Genomic DNA, 18,545 nt, shown 5'->3' with positions numbered 1-18,545 from the left:
GGCGAGAGAGAGAGAGGTGGGGGCGAGGGAGAGAGAGGTGGGGGCGAGGGAGAGAGAGAGAGGTGGGGGCGAGTGAGAGAGAGAGAGGTGGGGGCGAGGGAGAGAGAGAGGTGGGGGCGAGGGAGAGAGAGGTGGGGGCGAGGGAGAGAGAGAGAGAGGTGGGGGCGAGGGAGAGAGAGGTGGGGGCGAGGGAGAGCGAGAGAGGTGGGGGGCGAGGGAGAGAGAGAGAGAGGTGGGGGTGAGGTTGAGATGGAGGGGAGAGAGGGAGAGATGGAAGGGGGAGAGAGAGAGAGGGGGAGGGAGAGAGAGAGAGAGAGAGAGAGAGAGAGAGAGAGAGAGAGAGAGAGAGAGAGAGAGAGAGAGAGAAATAGAGAGGGGGTGGGTGCAGCACTAACTTACTGCAGAATTTAGCAATACATAGGCATATGACTTGGGATTGCAAGGAGAGAGAGAGGTGGGGGCGAGAGAGAGAGAGAGAGGTGGGGGCGAGAGAGAGAGAGGTGGGGGCGAGGGAGAGAAAGGTGGGGGGCGAGGGAGAGGGAGGTGGGGGCGAGGGAGAAAAAGAGAGAGAGAGAGAGAGAGAGAGAGAGAGAGAGGTGGGGGCGAGTGAGAGAGAGAGAGGTGGGGGCGAGGGAGAGAGATTGGTGGGGGCGAGGGAGAGAGAGAGAGGTGGGGGCTAGGGAGAGAGAGGTGGGGGCGAGGGAGAGGTGGGGGAGAGAGAGAGGTGGGGGCGAGGGAGAGAGAGAGAGAGAGAGGTGGGGGCGAGGGAGAGAGGGAGAGAGAGAGAGATGGGGGCGAGGGAGAGAGAGAAGTGGGGGCGAGGGAGAGAGAGAAAGAGGTGGGGGCGAGGGAGAGAGGTGGGGGCGAGGGAGAGAGGTGGGGGCGAGGGAGAGAGAAAGAGAGAGGTGGGAGCGAGGGAGAGAGAGAGAAAGGTGGGGGCGAGGGAGAGATGGAGGGGAGAGAGGGAGAGATGGAAGGGAGAGAGAGAGAGAGAGAAAGAGAGGAGGTGGGTGCAGCACTAACATTGGGCCTATTTCTCAGGTCCTATGAAGTTTATAGGGAAAAATCATCCCCTGGTCTTGGAATTAGGGCACCCCCCCTCTTTTAATCTTTGGTATAGGTTGCATATTTCCAGGGCAGATGGTGTGCGGAGGCATGGCCTAGGGAACGGGGGGACGCTGGCTTGCTAGGTAACCTGGCACTTCTGGAATTTTTTCCTCTGATGGTAGAGATGGAGAGAGGTGGAAGGGGGGGGGGGACGGACATATGACTAACAAAAAGGTCCTCTTCAGATCAGACAATATGGCAGTTGTTTGGGTGGTGAATTAAAGAGAAATATATATTTTAGGGCATGTCATGTCCCTGGGATTCATATTATGGTAGCCAAACAAATCTACACTTGGACTAGCTTCCTATAATACAAAAACAATCACAAACGAAAAAAAAACCTACCAGTAGGACTTAGGGAGTGCCAACAAAACTAGAAAAATGCTAAAAGTCTGCAGCACTCAAGAGTTAGAATATAAATAAAGATTTACATTTAATTAGCAGATCATGCTGAAAATACACAGCAACATTTGAGGCCTCCAAAGCCTTTTCTCAAGCTGAAGTGGCAGCCATTGTTTTAGCTGCTCTCTTATTGCAATCCTGTCTTAGCTCCACCCCCCTGTGCCATCACATCATTGGGCAGAAGGACGCCCATACACTGATTACACCTCCGGCCAATCCCAGAGTGCACAAGGTTGCCAAGGAAGGGAGGACGCACCCCCAGGAAAACCTGCAGCCGCCCCCATTGCCAGGCAACCGGACAGACTAAAAACCATATTATGGTACATGAGGGGGGGATAGCAAAAATATCACCAGAACAAACTAACACACTACTATGTTTAGTTAAGGTGGGGCAGGATCCCAGGGTTTTCAGTACGCATTCATTTAGGATTGGGGCAAAAACAGAGGTAGCAAGGATTGAATTGAGTGCAGCAAGGATTAATAAGATTGGGAGGTGGTCATTTGATAGATTTAAAAGTTATTAGGTTAGATAGGAGGTAGTGTGAAGGGGGTGTTATTTGGGTAGCTAAATACATGTTTTTATTAAACTGTTTCTTTTATGCATGTCATAAGGCTGTGGGTTTGGATTTCAGGAGACTCATCTATTGGGCAAATAAGAGAGCAGCAGTATGGCATATTGGGGAACTTTTGGTTTGGATGGTGATAGGATATGGGTGTTTTGGAAATAGCAGAGAGGTTTATGTTGAGAAAGGGGGGTTGCCACTAGTTTGGGGCTTAGCAGGTGGTAGACAGCGGCTGGATATTCTGGTATTACACGTAGGTGGAAATGACTTGGGTAAAACCATCCAGTAGATTAGATTAGTTAGGAATATGAGGGGTGATTTGTGTCAGTTAAGGTGTCAGTCCACAGGTATGCAGCTGATACGGTCTGAGATTGATGAAGATACTGCTGCGGCCGAGTTTATTCGAGCATTTGCCCGTTCTCGGCCGCAGCAGTAACCTGGCGCACGCCGGAGGGTGCCGGGCGCGCGCCGAAGCAGCGGAAGAGCGCCCTCCGATCGGGGCGCTCTCCCTCCCGCTGCCGGGTCCCCCGGAACCCCCTGCCGCCGTCCCCCACATCGCGGGACACCAGGGCTCCCTCGGGGAGCCCTGGACGCGCGTGCAGGGGGCGCAGGCACCCGATGACGCGTGACCGCGAATCGGTGATGCGCGGCACGCTGAGGGAGTGCGGCTAGCACGCCGGGGCATCCCCCGGCTTGCGGTGCTAGCCGTGCTCGGATTAAACGTGTCGGTAGTGTATGATGATTTCAAGCCTAAATAATAAAGATGTTATATTGTGTATATAAATATATATTCAGCATTTAACTAGTTAAAATAAGTAATTTAGTGTTATGTTAGAAATTATACAGTGAAAAAGAGAGCTATGAACTAACACTAAAAAAGCGCTCAACTAATAAAACAAATTTGTGACTAACCGTGCTTACAGTGATGCCTTAAACAACAGTGTGATTACACAACATATATGTGAAATAATCAATAATGACCAATATTTAACCACTCTACAGTAACTACTAAAGTGAAACAAATGTAAATATAACTGTGTGAATATTGCTTGGAATTAAACACAATCAGTATCCCGACTAGCTGCAAAACAGAAGTGACAGGATGGCAGCCTACAAACAATATGATTTGGATCCTTCCACTAGGATCTATCAATAGATGACAATGATAGTATTAAGCAAAAAAGTCATAGGCGCAGGCCCTGATATACAATACCAGTCCAGTATTGAAAACAGTCCTTGAATTAATAGTAGATTGAGACAGTCCTTTGATGCAACAGCACGCTGACTCTGTAATGTTCACTCGAACTTCATTCTGTGTAGAGAATGAAAAACAAGAACACCATTGCGCAGTATATACGGGATTTGGAGGACCCCTCACCGCTGCTAACTACTTACAATGTATTGGTAGTCAGCATACATCAATTGGTATCTTTGGGGACTGGTCCTATTGTGTCCTATAATCCCTCCTTCGGATGTGGTGTGCTTCTACCAGTACGGGGTCCCGTGATCACTGATGAAACCTCTGCTCCTGGTCTCTGCTGATGTACCTCGCAATGTAATGATATGGAACACCATGTGCGGTACCATAATACAAATTTATTATAAAAACCCCAAACAATGCACTCACATGTTATGGGGAATGAAGGCGCGTCTTATTAAGTGCCATCCGCAGCCTGAATGGAGGAGAGGGGAGAAGGAACGGGGGACAACCCTTGTTGCGATTGTGTGATGGGTCTGCTACTCCTTTACGTGGTTGCGCCTCCACATGCAAAGTGGAGCTTAGTGACGTGCAACCAGTGGGTGGAGCTTAGTGACGTGCAACCAGTGAGCCTGCGCTCTGATTGAGGTCTGGAAGGAGATCGGCGCATGAGTGAGGTCATCAAGACGGGACTTTGCACGTGGAGGCGCAACCACGTAAGGAGTAGCAGATCCATCACACTCAATCGCACCAAGGGTTGTCCCCCGTTCCTTCTCCCCTCTCCTCCATTCAGCCTGCGGACGGCACTTAATAAGACGCGCCTTCATTCCCCATAACATGTGAGTGCATTGTTTGGGGTTTTTATAATAAATTTGTATTTTGGTACCGCACATGGTGTTCCATATCATTACATTGCGAGGTACATCAGCAGAGAACAGGAGCAGAAGTTTCATCAGTGATCACGGGACCCCGTACTGGTAGAAGCACACCACATCCGAAGGAGGGATTATAGGACACAATAGGACCAGTCCCCAAAGATACCAATTGATGTATGCTGACTACCAATACATTGTAAGTAGTTAGCAGGGTTGAGGGGGCCTCCAAATCCCGTACATACTGCGCAATGGAGTTCTTGTTTTTCCTTCTCTATACAGTATGAAGTTCGAGTGAACATTACAGAGTCAGCGTGCTGTTGCATCAAAGGACTGTCTCAATCTACTACTAATTCAAGGACTGTTTTCAATACTGGACTGGTATTGTATATCAGGGCCTGCGCCTATGACTTTTTTGCTTAATACCATCATGTTAGAAATTATATTGGAAAATTACAAGCTGCCTCTGCAAGATAAGAAGATAAATCAGTGTAGACAGGCAGGAGTAGAAATGTTTTATGTGACCTAAGAATCTATCTTGTTTTATTAATTTCCATTTTGTATGAATCTTGGTATGTTTAATGTCTGCCGAGTTGAATAGCATATGGTCTTGAATTTGCAATCAAAGGTTAGTTAAATAGTTTGTTAATAGTAAAAGACAATACAATGGAGATAGGTCTTAAAAGATTAGGAACATAGTTAATTCTATAGTTACTTAGTGACAGAACAAAGGCGGTTGTGTAAATCAAAGTAAATATTGCTAAATGAAGAAACAGTGTTCTATCGTTGATGATTGACTAAGAAGATTGAGCCGACACTGAGAAAAACAGGAGGTTGCTAAACAGGCAGGACTGCTTGAGGAAAATGTATAAAGATTGTATTTGGATTTATAGAATTCAGAATCATTTAACACCATCAAGCTAAGAACAACCAAGCTAAAGATTCTCCACTGTATAACTCAATTCTAAATGCCTGAATGATGTAACTGACTGAAATGATGCTGTAAAAGACGTTTTCTATTGTCTCTGAATAAATATTATTTTACCAGTTTAGCTGTAATCTCAGCGCACTGTTTCTTCCATGCCTCTTCTTTTCTATTCATTTCATCTTTCAGTGTCTGCTGCAGGGTCTTCTCCTTCTGAAGAACGGAAGTTGAGCTGTCAAGTTTTCCTTGCAGCTCAAGCTTCTGCTGAATTAATAGTTGTTTGGCATCCTCAAGATTCGTTGTTTTCTGTTGGGGTAAAAATGATTATAGTAGGTCTTAAACATTTATTTTTTTAAGGGACTTCTCACTCATTACTAAAAATGAATCAATGTGTGATTAAAAAGAACTGCTTCAGAATTGAACTGTATGCTTAAGAAAACTACATGAACAATGTTATTTGTCTTCAAAGTGAACCATTTATTGTATGGTCCCAATGTACCAAAGTGAAGCCACCTCTTTAACATGACCGGCATTATAAAGAAACATCACAGAAGAAATATCACAAACTTACATTAAAAATATTCTTATGGGCATCTGATATTTTTCCACTATGTTATTATTTACACAGCTGGGCTCATGTGACACGGGAGCTTTAAACCCCAGCCGGAGCAGCTACTGGCACCTACTTCGGAGGCAAGTATCTCCAGTAGTAGGGGGAGCTAAAATGAATGGAGTTCTGCTCCGGACCCCCTGCTTCACTACTATGTAATACCGTGTATAGCAAGCAACACATGCACACTGCCCCCTAGCAGGTTCCTCTCCAATGGACATGTGACTATGATGAGCTCACACACTGTCACACTGCCCCCTGGCAGGTTTCTCTCCAATGTGCTCTGGACATGTGACGGACATGAGAGCAGCCAATAATAACGGCTGTGGAGGAGGAGGGACGATTAGGGAGAGGAGCATTTAACATAGGGGGGCAGCCATGTGAGATGAGATCAGTGCGGACCTGAGCAGTGCAGGTTTGTTCGAGGTCTGCAGAGCGAGTGCACCTGGTGACAGCAGCCGAGAGCTTCAGTTCCAGAGGAAAGTATATTGTACGCCCTGAAAGGACCCTCCAAAGGCTATAAAAAGACACAGTGATACCGAAGTACCTTTTTGACGAACAGGCCTGCAACAGGTTCAGTACATCATGACTTCCCACGGTGTACTGGCACCGTCATTGTCCAACATACCCAGGATTGGGTGGCTACAACACCACTGACACACACCTGTGCTATTTGGGGATTGTGTTGTATATGTGTACAGTGTGTAGTGATCCTCTGCTGAGGATCACATGGTGCCCAAGTTTAATAAGTGTATAGTAAACAAAGTGAATTACCCACATTGTGTTTGTATTATTTCTGCCCTGTGACCGTGGGCCACGTGTGGCCAAGTAAGTAACAAAGGACTCGGGTCCCAGCCTCAGCGATAGTTGTAAGTCTGAGAGCTAAAAGTAGAGCGGTTACAGCTATATAAAAAATGGTGCGTGTGCCGAGCACGCGCATTTTAAGTGAAACTTCTTTGTGTTTTGTCACAGAAATTTGTATTTGTGATGGTGCTGTTTTTAATTAAAAATCAAAACACAATTTCAGTGCCAAAACGCACAGAAGTTTGACTTAGAACATGTGTTTTAGCTATTTGCACTTCTATATTTATAATAACTGTGAATTCCTTATGTGTGTCAGTCAGTCCGTGTCCTGCTGCTGGTGCACCAGTGCCCGAGCGCTAGAGACCTCTGCGCATGCGCGCCCCGAGCACAGGAGGTCTCTGCGCGCCAAAGGCCGAGACCAGACAGTGCTTTTGTGTGCTTGTGCAAGCACGACGGCAACACGCGTCTATTTCTACCGTGACGTCACTCGCGTTACAGTTTTTTTGTTACAACACAAGGATTTTTTTCCCACGAAAACCCTGTTCGCAAACAATAAGTTTCACTTAAAAAAAAATTACCGGCTAGGATTACTCTAACTTCACAAGTTGTTTTTGTTTAGAAGTGTGTTCTAGTATCATACTCTGTTTGTGAGCTAGACATACAACACATATTCAACAACCTTTTGGTGTTCATCTTTGAAGTTTTTCAGTTCCTCACTCTTCTTGGCTAATTCTCCCTCAAGCTTCTCTTTCAGTGCATTTACAGTACTTGCTTTCAATTTTTCATCACTCAATTCCTTTCCAGTCAAGGCCTGAGAAGCACAACAAACCAAGAGAAAATGAAAACAAAACAAGCAAAATAGCGAATGCACAATGATACATACCCAAGCAGCAGAAGTATAGGGAGGGGGGGGGGGGGGGTGTTCTGGTGCAGAAATGTAATTTGCATGTTCAGAATAGGTTGAGTGTTAATATAAAGATATAAATTTGAGGAGACTGAACAAAAGTTAGCAGCAGTGTTTGAGGGTTAGCACAGAATGGCAGCGTGTTCTCACGGTTACATGGGTTGTTTGAGATGCTTTCCCAGACCTTCTTAGGAAATCATAACCATTTTTATTGCTATATTTGTTCGCTCAGTCTCAGAAGGAAATGCGTTATTAAGACCTGGAAATAGAGCAGGTGAAATACAGATTTACGGTTTCTAAAGATCCTTTAACAAATATTAACTAGATTAAGGGTTTCAGGACCCATTTTAAAACATAAAATACCCAATGATGCAACCAATAGATAACAATGTTTGATTTCCAGGACAAAGTATATTATTAAGCTTTTTTGCAGTCCCACTAGACCTCCAGTATTTTCAGTCATGTAATTGCCTAGGAGCCACCCCACTGCTAATGTAAACAGAAATGGAGGGGCTCCCCTTCCATTTCAATCCGGCAGGCAAGTTGGCCCGATCATCCCCATGAAAATTAATCTTTTTTGCCATGACTTACCAGCTTCTTCAAGAGGGCCTCTGTCGTGCTAGGGCCCGTGACATAGTAGGTACATCATAAGCGAAGTCTAAAGGTTAACTTGTGTCTGTTTCGATTATGGATATTGCATAAATTGCTTTAACATTCTCTTTTCTACATACAGTACTTTCTGAAATCTTTCATTTATTCTCCTTGCAAATGTTTGCATCCCTGATCATTGCACATCTGTAAACCTTCCGCATTATCGCCTCAACTAGCACCTACAAAATTCTATATGCTTTGTGTATTGTGTGATATATGTTATTGTGCTTTCAAGGCTTTTACATCTGAACTTATTAAGTGGACATCAAAGAGAAGGCTTCACACCATAATGGGGAGCATGGAAAATCTTTTCAGGTAGCTGTGATGGGAATTTAAGTAGCTCTTTTAATCTTCTCCTAACTTACATTACTTTGAAGAAACATTTTTTTTATGGAGACAGAATGAAAAAACATATGTTTTTAATCAAACTGTTAAATAATGAAGGGCTGTGCCTCCAAGGTCAGGCTTCTTGTGACTCTTGTTAAATCCCTATCTTCCCATGTCTCACTCTAAGATCCAAAACCCTGTGGCAAATCACCCCTTTACGTGTACTGTTCCCTTTGGAAGATCAACATCTCATTTCCCTTTAATTTCACTGTTGCTTGTCCCTAAAAATGAATGGTGGAATTCAGAATGCAAGCCTGCCAATCTGAGCTGGGAATTGCAGAGATTTTAGGAATATCCGGGGTAGAAAAGTAGAAGGTGGTGTTGGTGAAGAACACGGCATACGCATGTATTGTCCTCAGAGCGGCCGATACATGGCTCTCTGCACCAATCAGCAAAATGCATAAGTAGCATTGCTGGGTTTAATTACAAATATCCAGATAATAATACACTGAAACAAATACCTTCTGCTCTTGCAGTCCCTGCAGTGTTTTATCATGTTCCTTCAGCAGTTGAGTTTTCTTTGAGATGTCCTGTTCCATGGTGGCCTTCAGAGCAGTCATTTCTTTGATCAATTTATTTTGGGCATTCATTTCATTCCTATTAGATTTCAGCTCTTCCTGGGCTAGGACAAGCTTTTCCTCTATCGTCTGATAACAAAAAAATGCTTTCACTGTTAAACTATTTGGCATTTCCCCCCAAAATATAGTATAGTAATTAATTATTTTATAAAACAAAAGCAGGTGTAAAACATGATGCATGTCCCTTTCCTCACTAGGATACTGCACTCCCTAGAAATACAAGAATCTTGCTAAAAAAAACCAAAAACACAATATTCTTATCCTCTCGCCCATCCAGAGTCTTTTACTTGCTTGTTTCATGTTCACAGCAGGAAAATACATCCACTGGCAAGGTCATCAGCCATCGCTGTCAAGCTAATGAATAAATCTAAATGTCCCTATCACAAGCGCCATGCACCCTATTTACTGGTTTGCTGAAAACAATGGTGCTGATAACCATTTTAGAATAAGCTTGTGACCCGTCTGCTCCTAAATCTTTTGTGATCCAGCCCCTTTGGAAAACTTGTTGAAGAGCTATGTAGTAGGAGATTGGCAAGAGTGCGAGACATGGTGATGTCAATGCTCCAGGTCACTGGGAAACCTTAAGCCCAGGCATATTTTGTTTTGTTTTTAACCCTGGATTGTCTTCTTTTTTTTTTTTTACATGACCTCAGGCTATTGTACGACCTGTTAAATACAGCAAAAGCTCTAAGGAGCCCATATTTAAAAGGAATAAGAAGCTAAAATTGCCACATTCAGTATACTAATGCATGTCATTACCCAGAATCCTTATCTACGGCTTAGCCTCTATGTGAAAAACAACAACGGGACAAATAAATCAGGTCTGGGGGACCTATAAAAGTTGTACAGTACATGCATAGGTTTCATTATTGTTGCTTCTATGTCTTTGCCAAAGCATACGGATACTTGAAACTACTTTCCAGGTGTGAAGTTGTGCATAATAAAACACTAATAAATACTAATAAAGTTATGCTAACAAAGTTGTGCTAGTAACCAAGTTGTGCTACTAAAACACACCTGTGTTAATTTGTCCGTGGCCTGGATCCACCAGTCACTATTTTGTATCAGACAACTCAATTTTCCACGTGTTATTTAATGAAAAACAAATCCTCTCTCAATCTTACTTTAAGATCCTCCCGGGTTGCAGACACCTCTGACTCCTTCCCATACATATCTGACTGAAGAAGATTACATTTTTCCTGAATGATTTCATTGGCTTTCTGCAGGTCAGACAGCTTTCCTTTCTCAGATGCCAGATCACTACTTAATGACGTTACCTGCTGCTGTAATTTGCCCTCTAGTTCTGCCTGTAAAACACACAGAATTATTTAATACTTTACAAAGGAAATTCCATGCTATGCATGTTTGCATGAAAACCCTACACAATGAATATCATTACTTTGAATTTGAATGCCTAAATGGTCAATAAAATGTACTAATCATATGTTTGGGTGACAGCACTGATCTAATGAGGGTAATTTTACATACATATATTCATAGCAAAACTGTTTACAATAGGACAACTATGTAAGATCATAGGCAGAGATGTTATTTATTTTTGCAAATACAGTAAGTTACTTTCAATTAATCTCAGTCATAATGTATGCAACAATAATGCTGAAAAAAGCCTAAAGTTTACAAAATGTACATATCACACACTTTTTTATGTACATGAAGCATTATAACTAGTCCACTGTATTTCAAAACCTCTTCATACTTATATAATAAAAAATAAATGTAAAAAAGCCATAAAAAAACAATATACAAGACGGATGTTATAAAACATGGGACAAAAGGGCACACATCAATAATAAATATTGCTTTAATTAACACACACACGCGCGCGCGCGCACTTTATATACCACCAGACAATAAATTAGTGCCATAGGGAAAATTAAAGATGTTCTAGTTTTCATTTTTTATTTCTAGCATATTTATTTTTTAACTGCATCAGCAAATCGCGAAAAGAAAACCTGCTGGGAGTAATAGTTCTCCTCATTCAGGTGGAGAGAACAGTACAAACCACAGCAAAGGCTGTTAATTTCAGAGTTAGAGGCAATCCAAGCAGCACTTAAAAAACAAAAAAAAAATGTTTTAATATATGCTGCCTTGGATTAGCGTTATTGAAAACCAATTACCTAAGCTGTCGATCGATTTTTTTCTCCCATGAACGATCGGAAAAATCCTGTTTCCCAGGGTTCACTAAATGGCTGCCTTTCAGTTTCAATCAATCCTTCAGTCAGACTAACTCTGCAGCTATAATGTGTTCTTATATAACGGTAACATCATCCATTGTTCTAGTTTGCAGCTCAAACTGCTGGGGATATTGTCAACAAACAGGAACGTGTTACAAAGATCTTACACTGCTGGGGAAGTGTGTTAAAACCTGTTACAAAAATGTAAGGACGCTCATTAAAAAAATAAAAATAAATAAAGAGTTGATTTATTTTTTTAGCATCTAATACTACAGAACTGATTTATATAAAATAAAAACACACATGTACAATATTGCATGGATTTTTCCTTTAAAACATTGCACACCATAGGGATTATTGTTATTCTCCAAACTTATTGCCTGAATAGTCTTAGCAAGTTCTTTTCAGCTAGTGTGCCTGAGGTTTTCAGCAGGTAAAGGCAAGAATTAACATGTCAGATATGAAAACCGGTGTAATGCGGCAGGCATAAGTATACAGGGTTCCATGTTAAAATGGATGATCAGTAAAGTGGCTCACTGTGCTCATTTGCATGTCATTACCCAGAATCCCTGGCTGCAGTGGAAGCACTGTTTGCTAAGTGATAATGGGAAAATACAGGGTTGCAGACCTGAGACATGCAAATGCACCACAAGTTATTTTTTCATTTACTGTACACAGTAGGGTTTTTGTCAACTTTTTTTTACCCACCATAACTTTTTTAATGTCTGGTTATTCTCATACCAGATATGAAAACATGCAGTAATATAACAGTACTCAGAATATCAAGAGACACTTTTGCGTTACCTTCTGTGCCAATTTAGATTTCATTGCTTCGAACTCTGTTTTATGGACTTTTTTATCTTGATCAGCAGAATCTTGCGTCTTCTTCAGCGCTGCCTGAAGCTCCTTTTCACTTGTTTCCTTCTCTTTGATGGCACTTTGCATCTTTACAACATAATTCTGTACTTTATCCAGCTCTGACTTCAACTGGGTTAAATCCTTGTTATTGGGAAGACAAGAAGGAACATGCTTATTAAGCCATATTATTACAAATGTTAACTAATACAATGAAGATGGCCAAGACAAAAATATATAAAATAATACAATTACAGTAAGAATATAGGATGGAACCATGAAAATCTTGCTTCTGTGCAGCACAACTCTTTGCCTTCTTCCCAATGCCAACGATAAACTATTTTCATAGCTAAATATTCAAGTATACAGTTGTTTGTTTAAATTACCTTCATATTTCAAGATCAGAGGTGCACGTCAACAAATAAATTGTATTGCATTGTATTAAAGCCCCAAAATAAAATATCGTTACCCCTTCTTTTTTCTCCAGCAAGGTTTTAAGTTCCTTCACTTCCTTAGCTGCAGAGTCTGCATGTGTTTGGAGTTGACGCTTTACTTCTTCGTGTGATTTCCCCTACATGGAACAATTGGGAGAAGCTCGGTTGATATTTTTTTTGACCCACATTCTCCCCCTGCACATCGTGTGGTATGGTCAACAAAGCCTCGAATACTGATCAAGTTTGAGGTTACACGGAAACAGCTATAGCAAGACCAGGACGTAAAGTAGCGGTGACAATAATTTGCACACGTTTTGCAAATCTTAACCTATTTTGTGCATGAGTAGCCTGTGAGATCTCCAAGTTAACCCTTGTTTTACATTCATTTGTTTAAACTTCACACTGAGAATGACAAGGCGCTTAATCATGTACCGTACAGAGGTTGTGTCACTGGCTGCCATGGCGTAGGTTGTCATTTATACTGTGGCAGCATTCAATTCCACTTGAGAGTCTGAAACGGTTATATTCTGCTATAACTAGGTCAGCAGTACTGGCTTAATCTGTTCTGAAAACCCCTGGAATGGAGATATGTAACCTAACAGACATCTTACGATTGTCACCATCTAAATTCACTGTCGCCTATCTGGTATAGTGCATCGTTTGAGCCCGCAGGTGTGACAGCCCTATTGAAACATCAGAAAATAATATACTTATTTGGGGATTTGTTTCAGTGTTCAACAAGTCCGCTAGAATATGTATTTCTGTACTGCAAGCATGCCATTAAAAATAGAGATGGTGAATATCAAACTCACCATCCCCTGCATCAGTTGTTGTCCTTTCTGTTTTTCCTTGTCCAGTTCATTTTGTGACTCTTTTAGAGACGCACTGCTTTTTGATAACTTGTCTCTGGTATCAGCAAGTTCTTTATTTAAAGAGTCTCTCTCCAGCTTCACTGTCTCCACATTCCCCACAGCCTCGTGCATTTGTGCTTTCATTTTCTCCACATCTTGCTTTAATTTCTCCAGCCTTTCCTTGAGGCTGTTCATCTCTTGCGCTTGCTTTGAAATCATCTCTTTTGACTGTTGAAGAGCATCAGATTTTTTCTGTAGCTCCAGCTTTGAACTGGACACTCTGTGTAGACACAACACATTAGGACGATATTGTAATCATCAGGTTTCAGTAACTTCACCTCATGCACAGGTGACTCTCCCAGTTTTGTCTAAAAGGTGTGTTTGGGGAAAATATATATATATTTTGTATTTTTTAAGTGCACGTCTACTAGATCCTGTACTACCCATTTTAACATTAAATTTTAACTTTTTTTTATACAGTATTATGCTATGGAGCTTGCGCTTCTTTTGATATATATGTATATATAGATACATCTCAACCCCCTTATAACGCTGTGCTTGGGGTCCAAAGAATCACATCGTGCTATAAGCGGATCACGCTAGAAATAATGTACAATTGTATGCATTGTACAATAAAGTATTTAAGATACCAATAATCTTGTTGTAAAGTATTCATAAATGTGAAAATTGTGAGCCACACTTGCATTGCGTTATAAGCGGATTCGCGTTATAACGGGGTTGAGCTATATATAACTTGGGACTCTAGTAAAATAGGTCTCCGTCTCTGTTATTTGAAGCGAACGCAAGGCAGTGCTAACATAACATGGCATTAATCCTATGCGAATGAGATGATGTTTTTTTCATATATTTAGCTTTGTGGACTCGCTTTAACCTCCTGGAACATAACATGTTCATTACAGATTTTGAAAAGACGACGTTATGAGCCCCCAAGGTAATGAAACTCTGGGCCTAGGAGTTATTTTATTTTGCACTTCCTGTGGAAATTTTTGGTGACCTTTTTATTCCATAGGAAAAATAAAATGTCACAAAGATACTGAAAACTGGATTAAAGAAATTGGGACCAACAGTTATTAAACATATCACAAGAATAATCCCAGAAAAGTTGTGTGCATTTATGTCCTAACCGTACATTTCAAAACTGCAATATTTGTTGTGATACCGGAAGTATCAACCTGAATTAGAAGATATTTTTATCTGTGTGTATTCATACATCTATAAGATACCCATCTATTTATCCAAGTATGACTGCGGTGCCCAAAAGAGGTAGAAAGTGACTGCTAACAATTCAGGTCATCAGGTAAGAGTACAAACGACAAGTGACTTACATTCCTCTCTCATCCTCTAACTGTTTGCTCAGTTCTGTGACACTCAGTTCCAGCTGAGAACCCTGCTGCTTCTGCTGCTGCAACTCCTGCACAGTTTGCTCTCGGCTTGTTTTCACACTGACCACGTCTGCTTCGAGTTTCTGTGGAAAGGTTAAAAACATTTTTTATCTGATTTCTGGTTTTGTTAAGGGCATGTCAAAGATAATGCAATGTTACTCACAGCCTAAAAACAGCAGAAGAAATAGTAAAAGCATCACGTTAGCCACATGCCACTTCCACCAATATCTAGTCAAGAGATCCCCTTTAATATGATCTAAAATAATGAAATTGACATAGTGCAGGACAAATGCGCTCCTGCGGACGACTAAAGAGAAATGAGATGCAAACTGTAGATAATGGTGCTGTGGTGTTTATTTAAAAAATAAAAATAAACAGGGGCAAGTGTAGAACTTCACAATGATACAACACCAAAAATCAAGGGTGCATAGTCATCAACTAGCAAGATGGCTCCAAACTTGGCAATCACATCCAATACGTGAAAGAGAAGCTGCAACACCTGTATTGAGCTATTTTTGCTTTAATCAATGCTTGGAAAAGAAGTAGATGAAATCTTTACAGATTTTGCAGAGCATCTGGACAGGGTCCAGGTGAGATGCCCTTCATAATAAATCTGGAAATATTTGAATTTACGTCTTTTCCAACTGTCTATTGAAGTAAAAATAGTGAAGCAAAGGTGTTGCAGATTCGCTTTCACATACAGTATTGGTAGTCTTTATCTATACAGAAGGACTGCAGAGTTCATCGGAAATTTGGAATCAAACTGGACTATATTTGATCAAATAGATTTAGCAATGCTCACTTCATTTTTAAGCTAAACAAAAGTGCAATTCTTTCTGATTTTAAATATTTAAATAAAATGACACTACCGGGAGTCTGAGTAGTGTTCTTTATCAAACACAAACAGTTCCTTTGGGGTACAGAGCCTTGAAGGTGAAAAACATTCCTGCAGATGGACAACTTCATGGAGCTGGTTTGGAACACATGGCCTCGTCTCAATAGCTATTGTATATGCGTTCCAAATAATGGCAGAGACAAACCAAGAAAAACTCTACATTTTACAGTTCTTATAAGAATCTTGATCATTACTTATTCACAACATGACCAATGCAGTGGTCTGGGATACACGTGTCATGTTACAACAAACCTTAAGTTGCCCTTCTAATGCTTCAGAGTTTTGTTCTAGATTGAGATGTTTCTCTTTGAACTCTTTAAGATTCGACTCCAGCTGAGTGCAGTATTCCCGTTTCTCTTGTAACTTTGTTGTCATTTGTTCAAGCTGCGTGTTGACTTTATTTAATTCCTGTTTGAAAGAAAGAAATCGTACTGAATAGATAATTCTGGTGTCAGGACATTATAAACTTCCAAACGAACACGAAACATGCTATTCTCTGCCGGAGGAGCCATAAGTTACACTGACTTGCTCCTGTAAGCAAAGAGGTTTTTATTACCTGTTGCTTGTCTTGCAGTGCATGCTGGGATGTATCCAAATGATTCTGAAGATCTACTCTCTGTGCGGTCTTTGCAGCTTCTGCTGATAACAATAACTCAGTCTTTGCTTTTATCTGATATTGGATAAAGAGAAGATTGAGAGCACATAGTATATAAACATTTTACAATATTGCATAAGAAAGTTCTATATACTTATTATTATAGTTATACAGCAGCATAACCACACTGCAAGAACTATACATTTCAGATGTTCCTCTTTTATCATGGAAGGAACTCTAAGGAAACAGCCCAGAATTAAATCAGCCTAATTAAACGTAGTCTTCCATACATTACTTATAGTAAACATGGGTTGAATAAACGTAGATATTATTTTCCCCAGTATTACAGAGTACAATATAGCACTGGATCCATGCGTACAGTAACAGGAGACTACGTCACTACATTTTTCATGTCTCGTCTGCTTCATCTGGTGGTAAAATTGCAGACGCTTTGTTCATGAAGTTTACCACCATGTCTGTTACTCAGAAACAGGTTGAGGTGTGGCTGATGAATCTCAGACTAAATGATTTCTAATGTGTACAAGGTTATTGGTGTAACTTGAGCTACTGATGATAGAAAAAAAATCTGGGATTTCAATCACTATCTAATACAAACTGCCTTCATCCATCTGGTCAAAAACAATTTTGTGTTGACTTGTACAACTCCTCATGGTCACTACACAATTGAAATTGCCGCAACATTCTTTCCTCCGTTAGGCCAGAGCCATTAACTATACTTTGCATCTCCTAACATATTCACCCTTGACCTCTGCTCTGTAAGCAAATCATTACCGTACCGTTAGATCTGCGATAAGGGTCATTACCTGTAAATCCAGCTGAGCCGTTTTCTCTTTGCTTTCATTCAGCTGGCTATTGAGTTCACCCATGGTGGCCTCCAGCGAGAGGACACGGTCTTGAGATGCTCTGAGTTGTGCCTTCTGCTCCTGTACTTGCTCGTGCAAGTTCTCCTGGGCTTGTTTGTGGCTTTCCGACTGGTTTTTTAACTTTTCTGTGAGTTGGGTTAACTGCCAAACATAAAAATATTATTCCATTGTAAAGCTAGGTAACATATAAGATTTGTATCATGTTTCGTAACTCCCTTTTGGAAATATAGTTTCTGTTGCAAGGTCTGCATATTCTTTTCCACAAATAAATTGTATTTTGTATCCAATACCTAAATTCATGTGGCACTTGCCATTTTTTCTGCAATAAAAAAAATTATATATTTATATAAAAAAATGTGTGCTCATTTGCATGTCATTTCCCAGAATCCCTTGCTGCAGTGGAAGCACTGTATGCTGGGGATAATGGTAAAAGGCAGGGTTGCAGACCTGCCTAAGACCTGTGAATGTGCTCACAAGTGATCTTTTTATTTGCTATATGCCAACAGTGGAGGTTTCTTGTTGCCTTTTTCACCCACCATAACTTAAAACGTACAGTAGATATGGGAAATGAATCCCCGATAGGTGCTACTAATGTCTGAGTGATATTGTGCAATATAGCATTGGAGTCCAGGAGAGAGTTTAACTTCAAGAGAATACATGTGCAGTAAAAGGCTTAAATGCTCACTTGATAGTCATAGTGTGGGATATCAGTATAATGGTATAGAAGCACCACAGTGAGTGTGTGAAATGGGCACTCAATGAAGACAGCACACCCCACACCCACTAATGGGACAGCACACCTCAATCCCTAGGCATGAGCAAGTATATAGCCATATACAATATAAACTGCAATAGAAACATATTCAATAAACTCACGAATCATCATTCCTGGATAGATGCAGCGTGCCTCCTTCCGGTATAGGTAAATCCAAGTAGAAAAGAATGGTGGAGCACTGCTGGAAAAAATAAAGGGCTGGAGGCTAATGGCAAGTTAAAAATGCTTTAATCTATTGCATGAGTAGACCGGGCTACAAACAAGAGGGGTTCTCTAACGCGTTTCGCGCTGTCAAAGCGCTTTGTCAAAAAGTAACCTTTGTGTGTGTGAGTGACTCATTTATAGATGCAGGAATGCGGAAGTATGTTCGCGCCAAACGAACAACCCCTGATCACGTGGTCGGGTGTAATTACGGGTGCCTTCAAGGTTAAAGCAACCTCCCCATTAACGTGCATGAATAAAGAGAACAATAATAGTAAAAAAAACAAATAACCACCCCTTTGCTGAGTCTCTACCTCATCAGCTGCTTCCCTGTCACCCCGAGCCTCCTTGCAAAAACCAAGATGGCGATCGGAACTAAAACTACAGAGGCCCAAAATGGACAAAAAAGCACACTGTGCAAAGCAGAGACTTCAAAGCAAGGAAAACTTTATCATT

General features: G+C 41.3%; 1 protein-coding gene across 5 annotated transcripts in view; it reads right to left on the bottom strand.

The window, feature by feature from the left end:
• The window catches only part of EEA1 (early endosome antigen 1), a 110,300-nt gene that overhangs the window by 17,206 nt on the left and 74,549 nt on the right, over positions 1 to 18,545 (bottom strand). For all 5 annotated transcript variants that reach the window (XM_075600427.1, XM_075600428.1, XM_075600429.1 and 2 more), the window contains 11 exons: positions 17,054 to 17,254; positions 16,191 to 16,304; positions 15,887 to 16,042; positions 14,683 to 14,822; positions 13,298 to 13,616; positions 12,521 to 12,622; positions 12,001 to 12,195; positions 10,126 to 10,308; positions 8,885 to 9,070; positions 7,161 to 7,292; positions 5,188 to 5,373 (listed from right to left, as the gene is read on the bottom strand). In XM_075600427.1, coding sequence (XP_075456542.1) covers positions 5,188 to 5,373; positions 7,161 to 7,292; positions 8,885 to 9,070; positions 10,126 to 10,308; positions 12,001 to 12,195; positions 12,521 to 12,622; positions 13,298 to 13,616; positions 14,683 to 14,822; positions 15,887 to 16,042; positions 16,191 to 16,304; positions 17,054 to 17,254 — 1,914 coding nt within the window. The remainder of the gene's footprint in view (positions 1 to 5,187; positions 5,374 to 7,160; positions 7,293 to 8,884; positions 9,071 to 10,125; positions 10,309 to 12,000; positions 12,196 to 12,520; positions 12,623 to 13,297; positions 13,617 to 14,682; positions 14,823 to 15,886; positions 16,043 to 16,190; positions 16,305 to 17,053; positions 17,255 to 18,545) is intronic.

This window comes from Ascaphus truei, chromosome 5 (assembly GCF_040206685.1).
Source record: "Ascaphus truei isolate aAscTru1 chromosome 5, aAscTru1.hap1, whole genome shotgun sequence".
Taxonomy (NCBI): Eukaryota; Metazoa; Chordata; class Amphibia; order Anura; family Ascaphidae; genus Ascaphus; species Ascaphus truei.
The sequence above is the reverse complement of the archived record's forward strand: the minus strand, read 5'-3'. Positions and strand labels throughout refer to the sequence as shown.